Here is an 18,322-nt window from a genome sequence, read left to right as displayed (position 1 = left end):
TTATTCTCAGTGGGAAAATATCAGAATATTAAGAAAAAGAGTTTTAGAAATGGTAAAAATGACTGCTTGTCAAACTCAAATTGAATTGGGGAATAAAACGGGACTGGCGTATGTGCTACAAAGACAGAATCTGGAACTAAATCTCAGCGTCTCCCTCCCGGGGGACTTTGGATGCACAAGGATTCTGTGACATCATCCAATGTGAGGAAGACTCACAACTCAAAACAGAATAACAGCAACAATAAAAATTTGCTGAGCATTTACTACATGCTAGGAGTTGTAGATGCATGATTTCACTTGATCCTGAAACTAACACTGGGTGTCCATACAGTCTAGCCTTAAAGAAAGGAGCTAGTGTATGGAAACCTTCTTATGCTCATGGGATCACAACAGCAGCCTCAGTCGGAGTGCATCCACACATCCCACAAAGCCGTACGGATCCACAAAGAAGCCCCAGTAAAACTACACTAAAAAATGTTTACTATGTTTTTCTCTATAGCAAAAAAAAAAAAAAAAAAAAAGTACTAACACTTTATTTGAACATAAGTAGGAAAAGCACCATCTGAAATAAGCCAAAATAGCTGTAGAGTTCATGCAAAAGTAGAAAAAAAAAAAAAAAGTACAGATAAAAGAGAAGAGAGCTCGGGATGCAGCTCAGTGCCAGAGTGAGGTTTGCTCCCAGCACCACATTTTTAAAAAATACATATACATATGTGGTGTGTGTGTGTGTGTGTGTGTGTGTGTGTGTGTGTGTTTATGGAGAGAGAGGAAAAAAGAAAATAGTGGGGGACTAATTGTGCAGAACACAGGTAAAATCATCCCAGAGAGATGGAGTCCCATCCTGCAGGAAGAAAATCTGGAAACAGTCTGACACCTGGTGGAGCAGAGCACTGGCCACAGGGGACTTGGCAGGGAAGTGTGGGAAAGTGCTCAGAATTTGAGAGGGCAATGGTGGAAGAACATCAGCTCTGGAGGAGGCAGTAGCTTCACAGCAGAAGGCTTGGATGTGAAGGGAAAGGAAGAAGCGGTAAAAATCAAGGGTCCCATAGGAACAAAGGAATCACATTATCACTTGCCGTACTCTCCCCCAGAAACTAGTTACTAAAGAAAGTGTACCTAACCATACCAAGAGAGGAAGGACCTTGAATTGAGAAACTTACTAAGCCAGGCAAATACCTCACTACTGCTTTTAGAAAATCACCTAATCTAGAAAAATAATGTCATTCATTTCAAAAAACAAAAAATGACAGCTGATACACATACAAAACTAAAATAAGAACATGCAACATGAAAATTTGGTAAAATAGTCTAGTTCACACCCTCCCCGCCAAGGCAGGTGATGGTTGCCTCTCAACCATCAACCATCATTACTATCCATGAACAAACACGAGAAAAGACAAAGAGAACTTCAAGATGATCCAAGAACTCTGAAAATTCAAAAACCAGGAAGTTGTAAGATAAGAGTTGACCAAATGCAGGAAGCAATTGAGAATCATCTCAAAAATTAAGATTAGATTATAGGAGGCATTATTTTCCCCTGAAAGTAATGTTTGAATATATAAGGAATACTGAAGAAAAGAATCAATATAACAAAACAAGGAAAATGAAATAGAGATAAAGTTATCAGAGATAGACTGAGTTAGCTATAAAATGCAGGCAAAGAAGACCCAACATATATATAAATGAAGTCCCAGAAAATGGAAAAAAGAAAGAACAGCACTGATATCTTAAAGTAGAATCCAAACATTTTTGAAATAACATAAGAAATGATACACATTGATAGGACCTATTGTGTACCTGGAAATATTAAACCAGAAAAGCAAACTATGAGAATAGTTCAGTAATACAATCAGACTTCAACAATGAAGAGGGAAAAAAAAATCCTTACTCTTCAAGGTGAAAGTACGCTATTGTAAAGTCGAGGAAATAAGATTGCTATTAAACTACTTAACAGCAACATACAAAGCAAAATAAAAGTAAAGCTATATTTTTAAAAACTCAGGAAAATGTGAGCCAAGAACTGTATATGCAATCAAACTGCTTTTCAAATATCAAAGGTATAGGAAAGGTTTTGAATATGCAAGATCTCTGTAAATACCATAGGCAAGAGTCTTACCTAAGAAATCCATTTGAACATGATTTTCATCCAAACAAGAGGAAAACAGAAGAACTTTAACAAAAAATGAAAGTCTTAGTGGGCATTGAATTTATTTTTATTTAAGGACTAAGACAAATATGAAGACAAGAATGGAGAAACAATATAAAATTAATATATTCCGACAAAAACGAAATTAAAAATCAGGAAGAACTGGAGGAGAAAAGAAATGTAAAATAGGTTTAGTAATTGTCCAGTAGGGAATGGAGTGAAAAGATAAGACAAAATTGACAAACCAACTACACTAAAGCAAGGAAAGGAGAGTGCTAACTTATTTTTATAAGTTGCAAGTACCAGAATGAACACAAAACTAAAAAACAAACAAAACAAAACAAAAAAAACTCCAAATAAGTAAGAATTATCTAGAAGGTGAAAAGAACCCACAAAATGGAATGTTATTATTATTATTATTATTATTATTTTTGCAGATTGTAGAGCTGGTAAGTGTTTGCTATACAGAATTTATTAAGAATTCCCACAACTTCACAATAATCAGACAAACAATTGGAAGGGCAAAAGATTCGAATGGAAATTTCTTCAACGATGATGCACAAATGGCCAATAGTGCATGAACCGATGTTTGACCTTAGTCCTTAGCGAGACACGTAAGTCAAGACACAGGGAGATAATACTTCACACCTATTAGAAGAGTTATACTAATAATGGATAACATCAATCTTGAATCTTTTGGCACATCTCTTCCATTAAATCAGAATTGCTTTCTCATAGTTTATATTAGAAAGATGTTAAAAAAAAAAAAAAAGAAAAAAAGAAAACCTATAACCAGGGCTAGAACGGCAGCTCAGTGGTAGAGCACCTACCTAGCATGTGTGAGGCACTGGGTTCAATTCTCAGCACTGCATATAAATAAAATAAACATCCATTGACAACTAAAAAAGATATCTAAAAAAAGAATAGCCATAATCACAAATACAGAAAATTACAGACCTCGGCAACTGTGCAGCAGATTGGAAGCCTGGGACCTTGAATAGTGCTGCAGAAACATGGTGTGCACAGGGGTTCTGATCAGATGGCGATAGCAACAGGGCTCCTGGTGTGGCAATTCCTTCCTCCTGGGTGTGGACAGGACCCCTCCTGGAATGAGGGTCTTATGACCGCCATCAGGAGAGGCAGGTCAGAGAGTCTCCTTATGACCAACTCTACCCGAAGGGTGGGGAAAGGGTTAAGTCATATTTCCAAGTTTTGTGACTAGCTTTGGGGGAGAAGGGGTTCTTATTTCTGTGGCTCACTTAAAAAAAGAATCCTATTTCTATGGCCGTTCTTGGGACAGGAATCTCTGAAGCCCTACTTTGGTGTATCGTTTTCTAAGCCCCAACAGTCTGAAGTGAATTAGGTGCCATTCTTCACATTTTATATATTTATTTTTTTAAATTATTTTTAAAATTTTTTTACAGACTGCCTTTTGATTCATTGCACACAAATGGGGTACATCTTTTCATTTCTATGATTGTACATGAGGTTGGACATGATGTAGATTCATACCATTCGTGTGATCATACATGTACATAGGATCATGATGTCTGTCTCATTCCACCATTTTTCATACCCCCTCCCTCTCATTTCCTTCTATATAATGTAAAGTTCCTTCATTCTTCTCTCACCCCCACCCCAAACCCCCACGAAATATCATCATCCACTTATCAGGGAAAACATTCGACCTTTGGTTTTTTGGGATTGGCTTATTTTACTTAGCATAATATTCTCTAATTGGAAACAAGTACAAGACTAGGTAACCTCTAGAGGTCACCCAGCCAGCTAAGCGGCAGATTAGGGAGTTAAAAGCAGCTCCTTTGTACCCCAGAATCCTGTTCTTAACCACTGTGCTCTACTGACACAATCAGAAAGTGGCAGGGAGGCTGAGCAGCCAGCCTATGAGGCACCTTCCACACTGCCCAGGAGAGCAGGGCCAAACCCTAAGTTCATACTGGCAAGGCAGTCTGTGCAGTAGGGAAGAGACTGCAGGTGACCTTAGTGGAAAGATGTGACTTAGTATCATCTAATGCCTCTCATTTTGATTCTGTCCAACATGTATTTATTGAGCAGCTACTTGGGATGCCACATACATGGCTCAGTAGCTTGCATTAAGATGAGCAAGGCACGGGTTTCTGCCTTTGAGGAGCTAAGTGAAATCCAAATTATAATTTGAATTCCACTGTAGACCTGCCTAAAGAAGATTATTAATGCCACTTGCAAACTTCAGCAGTGTGGCCAGATCGTGCACCATGCGCTTAGAGGAGAATTAACTCTAAGTAACGAGGAAGTTGCCTAGCAAAGGAGGGTAAAGTGTCCTTAAAGTATGGGCAGCAATACGTATTGATGGAAGGGGGTCATTTTGTGGGGCCCATGTAGACTGAGCCAGGGGCCTCTGGGTGGGGCCATAAGTGGGCCAGGAAGGAGACCTGCCTGCAAGAGACTGGGTCAGGGGTTCCTTGCTTTTTTTTTTTTTTTGGACTGGGGATTGAACTCAGGAGCACTTAACCACAGAGCCACATCCCAACCCTTTTTATTCTTCATCTTGTGACAGGGTCTCACTAAGTTGTTGAGGCTGGCTTTGAACTTGCCATCCTCCTGCCTCAGTCTCCTGAGCCACTGGGATTACAGGCGTGAACCACCACACCCAGCTTGGACTTCTCCACTTCTGCATGTGAGGGAGCCCTCTGGCCACTCTGCAGCACTGTCCAAGTTACATTCCTGGACAGTGATGGTCTGGTCTCCCTTTATCACCAGGACAGCTAAGAGTCACAAGGGACAATGGGCAGCCCCGCATCCAGCACAATAATGGCTCTTTTGGCGAATGAAGGCTCCTATAGCAGGTGAGGAACTCGGAAGTACTGGATCTCAAACTTCATAGACAATGGCATCACTCGGAGGCCTCCCTCCCCAACCCACGCGCCCCCGCACCGTGATCCCACAGGTCTGGGGGAGGGCAGAGCAGTGAATTTCCAACAAGCCCCCAGGCAATGCTGCTCTGTGCTTCGGGCCTACCCTGGGAGGAGGGGAGGCAGCATACTTCTCAAGCTCTGAGGCATACGACCAGCTGGGGAGCTGGTTGAAAGCAGAATCTAGCTGCCTCCCTGGGTCTGGGAAGGGGCAGCCTACTCTTCCCAAGAGTTCCCTGGAGATGCGGCAGGAGCACACTGAGTTGCCAAGCTCCAAGGAAGTGCTTTCCAAGCCTGGCTGTCATACAGGACGCTTTTGAGAGTCCCAGCACCCAGTCTCATTCCAGAGCCATTCAATCAGAATTCTTGGGTGAGAGTCAGGCGTTTTGATTTTTTAATCTACCAATTCCACTGTGGAGTGAAAGGGGTTATTTTTTACTGCCAGATCCTCCTGGGTGACACCTTCCTGGTCCCATGCATGGAGTCACTGCATCCAGGTCTGGGGCTGATAAATAAGGTAGTGGTCACAGCTCTGACTTTCATAGTTCAAAGTAGATGTACCGAGGCGTTCTACATTCTGCAGAGGCTGCAGGATGGCGGCCTTTCTCTGGACTCTACGATGGGGCATATACTGCGGCTGCATCACAGCAGTGTGAGAAAAGGTCACATACAGAGAACCCATGCTAAGTGTTTAGCAGAGCCCTAGGCACATACGTACTAAGAACTTTGAATAATGTCATGTCATCCTAATGACGGTTCCACAACCCACCTGATGCTTTACTCCCCTGTATTCCCAAGGGGATGCCCAGTGCCCACCCAGCTTCCCCCTGCAGACAGCTTGTCAGTCACCGGCAGCCTTGAACACAGGAACCTCTCCTTTCCGTATGGAGCTGTTTATGGGTTCCACTCCTCTGTTGCAGTCAAACCCCTCATCGAGACAAGACCGTTCCTGTTTCTCTCCCAAGTCAAACTCGTGGACGCCTTTAGAAGCAGTCTCCCAAGCTGTCATGGCTCAGTCATCCGTGGTTCAGACAGTTCCCATGTCCCTCTCATTCCAGTCTGCGTACGTTGCCATGGTGGCTGCTGCTTTTGCACACTCTGGTTTGGGACCTGCCAAGAAGTCTCAGGCAGCTCATCCAGGTTTAGTCTCACTGGTGTCAAGAGCGGCCCAACTCATCTTCCTTGAGAAACCAAACACATGAACACGGTCGGAGAGGTGGCTAGGGCTCTCTGGTGCCTTCCGCTGAGTTTGCTGTGAATTGGAGGCTCTCCCCGCCACGTGCTCGTGTTCTGCTAAACTCCAGGTCCCATCTCTACCTTGTGTAATTGTGTTTCTAAACGGAAGTGCAAGATCTGACACCCAATTCCCTTTCATGTTGCTAATTTGCCCCCATTACTCAGCCTGATGAGATTTGTTTCGAATCCTGATTCTGTCATTTAATATAATCATTCTCTCCCAGCATTATGACATACCCATTTTTCAAAAATTCGCCTTCTGTGGCTTCTGTCAAGTTATTAATTAGAATGTTGAACAGATGGGGCCAAAGGCAGGCTTTGCAGCAGGACACGAGAAATACTATTCCAGGTTGGTACGAGGCATCCTTCAATTAGCTCTGTTCAAGCGCTTACCCGCCCACCCACTGAACTACCACCCAGATCAGACTTCATTTTGCCCAGACACCTATCATTAAAGACCATGTCAAAACCCTTGTTAAGGTCCAGATATTGTGTCTCCTGCATCTTCCTAATGTACCAGTCTTACGAAATAGGAAATGAATGCAGTCTGAAATGGGTCTTCCTAGAAACAAATGCGGGCTTCCAATAAGTGCTACTTTGATTCCTGTTCACTCGAAAAATATGCCCAGAGTTAGTGTCAAGCTCACTCACTGATCTGCAGAGCAGCAAACTCACACTGCTAATCAGATCTCAGGCAGCAAGGGGACCTTTGACTGGGCTGCAGACATGCCACCCCTGGGTGTGAGCTGACCTTCAAAAGTTAACCTCTGCTGGCTAAACTTCTATACAAGGGTCCCCCTTCCCCAAACTTTCTAGAGACCAATTCCTTTCTTACAAAACAGCTTAACTTTTACCAGCACCAGGCATAGTTTTTGATTAAAAGTGATATAATTTCCAACCCCCTTGGAGTTTAAAGCTGTCATTTTGTAAAATCTCAAGAGTACATTTTTAAGACCGCTTGATTCTGTTTTCCTAGATTGCAATCCTAATTGATCCCAAACAAACGTAATTTTCTTTGTTCTTGACCAGGTTGGTTTTATTCTCAGCTGACCCAAATTTTCAATAACATTTGACAGTCTCACTGGTGAATCTCCCAGCATTGTTGAATAGAATTAATCTAGAGATGAGACAGCAGAGTTGCTAGTGACTTCCTTGTAATATCTTAATTAGCCTTGGGTTTTAGTTTCCTCTTATGAATGTTCATCCTTATAAATGATCTTTACAGCGCCTCTGGTTCTAATATTATTAGCTGTGTGACACAGAGAATATGACAAGATAGACAATGAACAGGCAACTGGGCAGACAGGGATTCGTATCTGAGTTCTACGTTCCAAAATGGGAGTTTAGGTGGAAGCCAAAGGGATATTTTGAAGGTTGTGGCTCACTCCCCCTCCCCCACAAAGGTTTCATTTCTTCGAGATTCATACATCATAGCAGTTTTGGTCTCTACCAGGCAGCACTCATTTATGTTTAAAAGGATGTAACCAGTGACCTCCTTTCCAAAAGCCCAGACCCCCAAACACAAGACATCCTTCTCCAATATTCGGCAGTTTGGGCGGAATTTTATTTTTCATTTTCCAAGTCAACAGATCTTATTTTGAACATTAGGTTTCATCCGAGAACACAAAGGTACATATTAGCCACAATAAAGCAGTGATTTGGGGAACAGCATTTGCATTTCAGGAGAATAATTAACTCCAGGGTCCCTTTGCTTTGATGAGAAGTAAAGGAGAGTGCAAATGAGTCTTGAAATTGCTTCAAAAAGTTCATTTGTTCCTCCCCTGCTCAAGGCCCTCCCCCAACCCCACTTATGACAAGAGGCCCTGAAGTCCAGTAGTGGCCACCAACATCTCTGTGCAAACACAGATCTTCACAGAAGTCCGCGGAGGTGTCATGTTACCACCACCTCATTCAACTACCTCGGCCACTTGTGTTTGCATGGAGGGGTGCAGGGTGTTCTGATTTTTTTTTTAAAGGTTTAATTCTAGTTGCTCAGATAAGCAAATAAAAACATCCCCCAAATGATTGAAATCTGTTGGATTTATTTCTTTCTAAAGTTTGTACATTTACATATACCATATACAGAATTTTAAATCCTTCAACTATTTTGCATGATTTCTATTACATAAAAACCATTTTAAATGCGATAACATTTTGTTGTTGTAAAACAACAAAATACCCCCAGCTTATAAAAACAACAGGAACAGTTATATTCTTGAACATTTACACAATAGAGAAGTGTACTATATAATATCACAGCTTCTATACATATCAGGTGACCCACTTGTCTACAAGGTTTACTTTAATAACAGTGAAATAGGGTGATATTTATATACAACTATTTTAATAAAAAATAAAGCAACTGTAAAATGTAAACTTAATTTTCAAAATATACTTTAAACACTTTAACAATATCCACATAAACTACTGTTCCATTCAAAAGATGACCACCATAAATGCCACTGATTTCTAGATGGCACTTCTGGGATCTGGTGGGTAATATAAAGGAACAGGTTTCCAGTATATGATACGGTACCACTGGCTTACCCCAACCTGCTCATGCTGACAGTCTGGCCACTGAAAAGGAGTAGGCTGCTATTTTGTCACTAATTACTTTCACAATTTGCAGGGGACATATGGCACCAAGACGACAATGAAACTGAAGTGATTGGTGGAGAAAACTTTGAAGGTAAAGGAATGTTCCACCTTGCCAATTTGTTTCAGCCACAGTGAAAATAATCCAGTTAATAAGTTGGAAAATTTAAAATTTTATTTTATACTGAAGGATACAAAACTACTACCCTTCTGCATGTCCCACAGTAACCAAGGCTGACAGTATGGGTTCTCTACTTGTGTAAATTTCTGTTTTAGAAATGGGTTCCTAAAACTTGAGGTAGAAGAGAATGCAGGGAGGCATGGAGGCCTTTACCCAATGGCTCTCACCTGGACAGAGCAGAATTACTGAGCAAGTTTAGTGTTCCTTGGCCCTTCCCACAGAAATGAAATACGATCAATTTCTGGAAACCTAGGTGCAAAGGCAAAGGTATCATCTAACCCTGCCTAGAGCTCAAAGCGTCAGTTTGTTTCTTGCAAAGGCAAAATGTGTGGACTTAACTTCAGGCAGAGAATTTTTCTCATTACCTTTGTCATGTGCCACCCTCAGTGGCTTAGTCACTCTCCCGAGTTGGTATTTTGCCTTAGTAGGGTCAGCTTACTGGAATTCCTAAGGCATGTGAAACCCAGGATGTGCTTGCTGCTCAGTAGAAGCCCAAGTGGAGTGGAAGGCCAGGGGAGAAGCTCCAGAGAGGGGATAGTATCACCCTCTGCAGTACCCTGGGACTCAGGGTTCAGAGCAGTGAGCCTCAGACCTGCAGTGTGGTCCTTCATTGAGCCTTGTGGCTGGGACTCTCCTAGGAGCATCCAAAGTCTTAACGCAGATTGATGAGGAAATACTAAGTGAAACTCCAAAATTCTCTCCATTAACCAATGTTTTCAGGAATTGAAGTTAAGGTGCTTATTTTTATAATACTATTAGTGAGAGCTCAGCTCTCCACCCTGCAAAGGGAAATGCAGTTTTGTTAGGTTCCTTCCCACTTCCATCCTCGACGCAGGCTCTCGCCAGCACAGCTTGGAGGCGAGTGCGGACAGTCCTCCTCTACTGCTCCTAGGCAACAGGCTTGGTGGTTTATCCATTTGCACTCCTTGCTCCAACAAACAATCTGCAGAGCAAGCAGCTTGGCCATGCTGGAAAGTGGTGCACGCCAGCTTTCTAGAATTTCACCCAGGCTACCAAGGAGTGCTGGAGAGCTGCTGCTTGGGACTTACAGGAAGGTTAGTGGCCCACCAGGAAGGATGTAACAGGTAACCCTTTTCTTCTTTTTTAAAAATGCAGTGCATCTCAGGGTCAGACGCTATAGCTCTGATTCCTCCCTAGTGCTTGGAAAGCGTTTGTGGTGCAGCTTCCACCCCCTTCATTCATTACCTCTCCAAAAGCACTCTGGCCTGGTGTGTCTGAAGGTCTTATGTTGGTATCGACTCACTGTGTGTGCTTGTGTCCAAGCAGGTGTACACAGATGAGGTCCCAGATGTATCCACTTTCCCCTAACACACCCAAGGGGACCATAAACTGAATCTCTTAGGAGCAGAAGACTGAACACATGCATGGTTACCCTATGGAAGGCAGATACTGCACTCCCTCCACTTCATTTGGTCTAATTACTCTTGTTCCTAAAGCTTATTAACAGTATCCTAATAGCATTAAAAATCAATGTGCATATATACTCTCTATAGAGTGGATATTATTATCCATGTCAAATGGTTACTTGGCTATGTAACCTCCATGGCTTTATATTAAGGTCCAAACATTTCAAATGACTAAGGCCCAAAATAAAACTTTTGATTTCTACTACTCCTTTTCTATATGATTTCTGAATCAAATGGCTATTTTTCTGCAAATCACAAATAATTCTTACAAGGAAATTCTCTTGCAGAACTAAGACCCTGCCGATCAATTGGAGAGCCAGTCCACTGCACGTCAAGAAAAAATTAGGAAATATGATATATTTGCAAAAATAGTTTGAGACTGTAGAGTTAATAATAATAAAAAACTCAAGTGTACCTACCAACACACTACTGCAGCCTGGAGCTGGAGATTCGTCTCCCTCCCCACAATTCCAATTCTCTGCATCAGATACAAAGACGTGAGGCAGCGTGTTCAACAAAAGACACTGCACTCAGCCACTCACTCAGACACACTCAGTCGCTGCTTTAAATACACCAAACATGCTGGTTAATAAAATTTTAGTCTCTAGTTATCTATTTACACTCTATAATATAAGCAATAAGGTCAAACAACTAAGGCCAGTGGCTCTTCTTTGGGGAGAGGCAGGAAAAAGAGACCTAAGTATAAAAATATTAAATAAAGTTTTAACCTGGTCCTAAAGTCCTTTCACCTGTGACATAGCTGCTGATTTGTGCACCTGCGAACCTGGAATACAGTACCCGATCTTGGGATGCCCTGATATACTTCAGCATTTGTGATATTTCTTTAAAGCAAAAAGGGTAAGATCTGGCACCAGGAGAGTGGTATCATCTACTGTAAGATATACACAGGTACATAAACGGTATAGTGGGTACTTACTTAATTCTGAAAACTATATATTTTCTGGACTAATTACAACAATAAAGAACGTGTGCTCTAAAGCATCACATTTTGTAATAAGCCCAAAATTGTCAGTTTAACATTACAGTTAAGTGCTCTTACTGCTAACATCACTAAGACTGCACAGGCTGCCTTCCCCCCCTTTTCTTTGTGTATTTCACAAATTACAATGAGCTATCCCCTCGGTATTGCACACTGTACATGTCCATAGATTCTTAAAGTTAGCTCAAAGTCGTTTTTGCCCTGGTGATTCAAAGCTCAAAGGTGGAATTTTCTAGTCTCATTAAAAATTTAATCAAAATATCATTTGAATTTAAGTTTAATAAAACAATATCACTATATGTACTCTCAACAATTGTACCATAGAATCAATCCTATGAGGTTTTTACTTGCTTTTCATATCACACTGGTTATTAAGGACAAAAATAATTTTGATGTACATTTTACCATATACTGATACACAATCTATACATTGATGCATGTACATACATACAACTATAAATACCCACAAACACAACGTTGGCAGGTGACAGAAAGCATTTTCTTTGACATCTGACATACTGTCAATACAAATATTTTCCACAAGCTGCAATACAACAGATACACACATAAATTACAAAGGATGAGCCAGAGAGACCTAAGGAAACCTACTGTATATACAATTAACTTGCAAAGTTTCCTTGCTGTTGCATTCAAGTTGACAAACTGTCATGCAGATTCAAGTATTTACTGACGTTCTCCAGGAGGACATTCTCTCTCCATGCAATGGGCCAATTACTGTCCTAAGCAGAAGGCTGCTGCGTGGGGTCTGGGGTGATACTGTGAGTATGAAAGGAGAATGCCTGTGGACTTCAATCCTCCTTTTAAGGGTGAGAAATGGAAAAGGAGTCTGAGCGGACAAACAGTGACAAAGCACCTCTCTACCACTATCAGTGATCTATCTTGGGATAATTTTGTGGTGATGTCTAAAGTCCTTGAAATGACCTGATGACGTAAGATGTCAGAAGAGGTGGAGAGAGATCTGCTGACCTGGGGGCAGACCAGCAGCCTGGCCTGGGTGAAAAACCCAGGAAGTTTTGGAGCCAGGTAGGCCCCTGGGGGCTCGTGTGCCTCTGACTGATCTATTTCTGTCTGAGTAACTCGGATGCTCTGAAATGAAAGCAGATACTACAGAACTCCAGAGCTGCACTGTCATTCACAAATTAGACTCATCTTTTGACAAGTGCCAGGAGGCCACTTTGGTTCACTGTTTTTAAGGGCTAGTTTTGCAATGGGAAGAAGAACTCTTCTCATGTGAAAGGTAAAGGGATCATTCTGTGCTAACAGTAAGACCTGCTAAAAATCTGACTGAGTCCACAAGAGCCAAACTATGGAGATTTAGGCCTCCACAGCTAAGAAACTTATGTGAACTGAGGCCCAAATAAGCTTAACTGATGACTCTAAAGAAAAATGCCAAAGAATTCAAATTCCAAGGGCAGTTCACTAAACCCAAGAAGGTCCTGACAGGAGGGCAAGGGAGAAACAGATGTCTATAAGGTCAACTTCCTTCCAGTTGCCAGGGATTAGGTAAAAAGACAGAGGAGAGGCACAAGTCCCACCAAGCCAGGTTCTGTCTCATCTCAGGATAAAGGGCAGAGCAGGCACAGGACAGCCAGTCCCAGACTCTGTCTAACTTGGTGCTTAGGCATCCAAAGGCCTCTTTCCCTGCTGTTTATGTAAATTCTCCCTCAACACAAAGTTCTGTGGTTTGGCCACAGGGTAGAATATAAACCTGAAAAACAGCCAGGTTTTCTTCTTCCAGGATTAGTTCCCTAATGACTCTTCTATCTAGGAAATGGTCCTCACCTTTCGGGATAGGGTAACCACTGATCCAGAAAATACGGAAGCTCTTGCGAATAGCAGGAGACTGCTGTAGGAGAAAATGTCTTTACCCAAGAGCAATCAAAACAGGTACAGATAATCCAGGAACTATTTCTATCAGGACTCCCTCCCACAAGTTGCTTTTACTGAGATTAATTAAAATGCACAAAAGTATTGCTTGGTCTAATTAGACATTAGTAAGAGTAAGGTAAATGATGTTTGTAAAAAGAACACTTCAGAAATGCCTATAGTCTGGCAATAAAAAAGGACTCTGTGTGCCAGTTTTGATTGATAACTTAGTCCCTGACACTTCCCTGTAAGAGCCAGCATGAGATGGGGCAAACCCCAAAACCTACGGATTCTGTACACAGGCCACTGACTTGGTCAGCTTTGCACCAGGATCATCACAATGGTCTTCTGCTACCTTACCAAGATTTTCTACACTAGAAATCAATATTAAAAGTATTTGTGTGATGAGGAATAATGACTTCCCACATGGAGAGAAACCTCGAGGCTCCTGGGCACTGAGGTAGGGCGAGCAGGAGGTAAGGGGAGGGCAGGGTTCGGGGGTGGGGGCGTACCTTTTAAAGGAAAGGAGGAGAGCTCCCCTGTACCGTGAAGTGGGCAACGGGCTTGCCGTTGCTGTGGATGGAAACATCTTCCATTTCTTCTGACTAGAAACCATAGGAAATAAATGATCACAAAAGAAACTGTGGCAGCTAGGGACACTCGGAATTCAGTCAAGTCAGAGCCCTTTCTGACCGTGGGACAAACTCTCGGCCTGCTACAGATACTGACAACACAGCTCCTTCCAGAGGCCACAGGGAAGAGGCACGCTCGGCCCATCCCCTGAAGATGGACAGCACCACACTGGGGCGTCTGGGATCCTGACTCACAAAAGAGCCTAGGTGTTGTTTTTACGGATAAATTATGCAAACGTGGCATTCTGCAGCCTCAAAAGTGCCCCTGTCATGGGATTATCTATTAGCATATCCAGAGTCCCCGGAGCTAGCCTTGGTGAATCTCCTAACAGTAACAGTGCTGTGGTGGTGCTGATTAATGCTAACCAAGTATTTCAAGACTAAATGTCAGAAATACTTCAGCAAGGTACCATTCAATGCACATGGTAAACTCTAAGTGGAACACACGGACATCCTATATACATAGACACACACTGTGGGCAAATGCATTCAAGCCAGGCAGGGTTGCTAATTTCTCTTCAGTTACTGAAGTTCATAGATGACATGGTGTAGGTACCTCTCCCCCCTCATCTAGTACAAGTATTGAGGCAGAAAACAAATACTGATATTTCAGATTCTAAGAGGAAAGACAACTTGCTTGTGGAAATCTTGGATTCAGTAAGAAGCTGAAAAAATGATTCTGATACATGGACCATACTGGTTAACTACTGTGTTTGCTTCACAGTTCTGACACATAAATGTAGCCACTGCTTTTTTACCTAAACAAGGTTAGAGTGAGTTTTTCAAAGGTGTGGCAAAATGCCACAAAGCAAGCAACTGCCACCTCAGAGAGGGTTGCTTTTCTCTGGACACCAGCAAATATGCACATGTACACAGGTGAAGGAAGTAAACATTAATAAATAATCCTGTAACTAAATGTGAGTACATCATAACAATATAGCACTAGGAACTACCGTGACTTCTTAGCGGGTTTTCTCTAGTCCACTGGAAGTGTGCTATTCATGCAGAGCAGCAGATGCTTTGGTCACGGTACCTGCAATAATAAACTAAGGAAAAGTAGAGAAAATTCCTATGGGAGGGAAAAGAATATTGAAAGTGATCCTGTCAGTTTTGAAGCTGGATTGTTTGGGCAGATGACAGCTTGAGGGAACAGTTTCAAGGTGTGGAAATCTAAAAGTTCTTTAAGTCACTGGGGACCTAAAATTCACTCCCTCCTGTTCCTCTACAAGAGAATATTCTGTTTATCACCCAGAATTTCAAAGGGTCTGTTATTGAAACGAGCTCATGACTGTAAGGTGAACAGAACCTATTTTGAGTACACAGAAAGAAATGATTTAAAATAGGCAAAAAATTTTAGGAGCAAGTTTAACACTGATGTAAAGTAGCTGTCCAGAGACTGGCATAAGAACAAACTAAGAAACTTTGCATATGCAATCAGAAGATTCCTCTATTTTCCAGCCACAATTCATTCACCCTATTATTTTCAGATTTTGCTTAGAGAATCAATATCCACTGCTGAACAGCTACAGCTGCTTTTTGCTCCATTATTTTGTCTTGACTAAGGAAAGAGCAAAAGGGGTTCCATTTTCAACATTATTCTGTTAGGAAGGAAAACCCCAACATTCTTACAACCAGGAGATGACGTCATGCCTATATATATATATATGTCGAGTAAAAAGAATATATTCCTGGATGGAAAGGTATCAACAATAGAGATGATTCTGGATTCCTAGTCTAGACCCTATGGGAGTGAGGTAACAATTTCCTGCAGACCAAACACAAGTCTACTGCTGCAGCTCCCAAGAGCCAATGATTGCCACTATCATTTAGAAAACAAAATTTGCTTGGTATCAATGTGTCCTCAGCCTTCAGTGGCAAGACGGCTCTCTTCCTCTGTCCCTTGCTTGACTGGAATGGAGTCCACGCTTCAAGCAAGCTAATGTGCGTTCCTAGGTTCTCCAGTCCTGTGACCTTCGTGCCTCCTTCCCCTGCTGCTGGCAGGGTCAGAACTCAAACAAGTAGTGCTGGGGTGCACGCAGAGCTGCATCCCTCCGGAACGCCTGGATCCCCAGCATCGTAACTCTCACGTGGGCATCTGTGAGGACTCAACTTCACCTCCGTGACTGGGCAAGATTTCACATATAAAGGCTTATATTAACTCTGGCTAGAATTTACTAAACTACGAAGTTTGTCCAGTTAAGTGTTACACAATGGATTAAATTTTTAACCTTAAAAAAAAAAAAAAAAAAAACAAACAAACAAAAAAAAACCAAACAGTTGATTTGAGAATACATAAAACAACTGAGCAGAGTGCAAACGAGAAAACCAAAGGAGAAGGGATGCGTAATTCATTCTGGAATCACCATCTTCTCCCCCTCACAAAAAAGGTGCATTAGTGATCAAGTTGCAAAAAATCATTAAAGCAAAGAAATCAAGAGCAAAGACAACCTGTACAGAAACTAACAAAAATATACAATATAAAAAGTTACTAATGCACCATTTAGTCACAGACTTTTTTTTTTAATATATTCACGGATTATTACCAGAAATATCTTGAAAAACCCTATTTTGCTCCATGACCAGCACTTCCTGGCAGCAGATTGGCTCCTAAGTAACTTTTTGCTTAATGCTTGGTGTTTCAGGTCGGTGGTCCTTCCTCTCGGACACGTTACGCTTGACCTTGGCGGTGATCGGGGATGACTCCGGGTTCAACGAAGGACTGGAGTGCGACTTCTTCAGTCCCGCGGCCTCGCTTTCATCGCTACTCAGGAGCTCCTTGCCGCCTTCTTTTAGAATGCTGACGTACATTTCATAACGGGTTTTCTGAGGGGAAAGTCGGAGAAGAAGGGGAGTCAGTACACTGCTCACAAATGCAGGTGTGCGGCACACCTCGTGTGGGGACCACCCAAAGAACTGAATGGTTGTGGAGGACTTGACTTCGTTTCTGAACTGACACAATTCATGGGGCAAGAGCTATGAGATCGACTGATTGATTTACTCAGATAGAAAATTAGGCATTTGTTCTGGGTTCTGAAGGAATGCCAACCTGGGTTACCGGCTACTGGATGGAGGAATCGTGTATCCTGAGCAAATCAGGAACAAGAGGGTCTTAGCCCAGGGAGGGGGTTGCTGTCACTCTGGGATGGCTCCTGTGGGTCAGTACTGTAGTCACTGGAGCCTCCTCCATGAGACCTAGGCCCCGTCTGGGATACAGCTGTTAATTCTTTCCAACTTGGCAAAGACTCATTTGGAGGGAGGGATCCTTCCATGACAAATACACTCCAGGCCCCCAAGGAGCACAGCTCTTTCCAGAAACTGCTCTGGGTTTCCCTCCACTTACTTCATTTTTTTTGCTGGAATTACCCGCACCTCATTCTCAGGCTATCATGAATAGCAGCTATTAGTAACACCTCGAAGTCTGCACAACTTTAAATTATTTTCAGATGCTTTTCTCATGCAACAAATTCTCCTTCATCAACTATTTATTGAATTCTAGCAGGGTTCAAACAATCCCTTGCTCCCCTATTTCCTTGGGTCTCATTACCTTTTTCTAACCATCGAGAACACTGCAGAGACTTCCTTCCTCTAGTCTGAACTACCACTGTTTTTGATGCTGTTTCTACGGAAGTCACTCATTTGGATCTTGGGTGTGCGCAGCCCCCCATCTATATATTGTGATTTATAGAAATGTTCTCAGATTCTTGATTTGATATATTTTAGTCAAAATAAGTCTTTCACCATGCTGCCTCCACACATGAAGAATTTACAAAGACTTAAAGCATTTTATTTCTAAACAAAAGAACATGTCAGTTACAAATCGTCCAAACAAAGGCAGGCAAATTCTGTTAAGACTGTATATCTTTCAGGGACTTTTCTAGTCAGATTACAGTTAGGCATGTCACTTTTAGTAACTGTGAAGTGCTACCTCTCCAAGTTTCTTTGCCTCAAAGTGGGAAAGCTGCTAGCCCTTGTATTTGCTCTGGGCTTGGTGGGTCTCAAAGTAGGGTCCTGAGCTTGGGCTAACAAGGTGGTGACTTTTACATTTTGGTCCCTGTGCTGACTTCCAGTTCCTCATATATATCATATACAATTGGTAGCATGATCATCCCTCTTTTACAAGGAAGGAAACAAAGGCAGGTAAGTTTGAAGTCAGACTAAGTAAGAAATGCAACTTTGATTTGAACCCAGGCAATCTGACTTCAGAACCCATCCTGGCAAGCTACATTTCCTCTCTGGATATGAAAATACAGACACAGAAATGAATGTGTGTTTCACAGTGACCTCTGTCTGGTACATTTCAGGGGCCAAC

The 18,322-nt window shown here is 42.1% G+C and overlaps 1 protein-coding gene across 1 annotated transcript in view; it reads right to left on the bottom strand.

The window, feature by feature from the left end:
- Positions 1-8,219: 8,219 nt before the first annotated feature.
- Positions 8,220-18,322, bottom strand: part of LOC124982044 (PH and SEC7 domain-containing protein 3-like) — a 419,607-nt gene continuing 409,504 nt past the window's right edge. Inside the window, 1 exon segment of the mRNA XM_047548202.1 lies at positions 8,220-16,836. Within this exon segment, the coding sequence (XP_047404158.1) occupies positions 16,621-16,836 (216 nt within the window). The 3' untranslated portion in view covers positions 8,220-16,620.

The sequence above is a fragment of the Sciurus carolinensis genome, chromosome 4, assembly GCF_902686445.1.
Source record: "Sciurus carolinensis chromosome 4, mSciCar1.2, whole genome shotgun sequence".
NCBI classification, from domain to species: Eukaryota; Metazoa; Chordata; class Mammalia; order Rodentia; family Sciuridae; genus Sciurus; species Sciurus carolinensis.
This window is presented reverse-complemented; position numbering and strand designations above follow the sequence as displayed.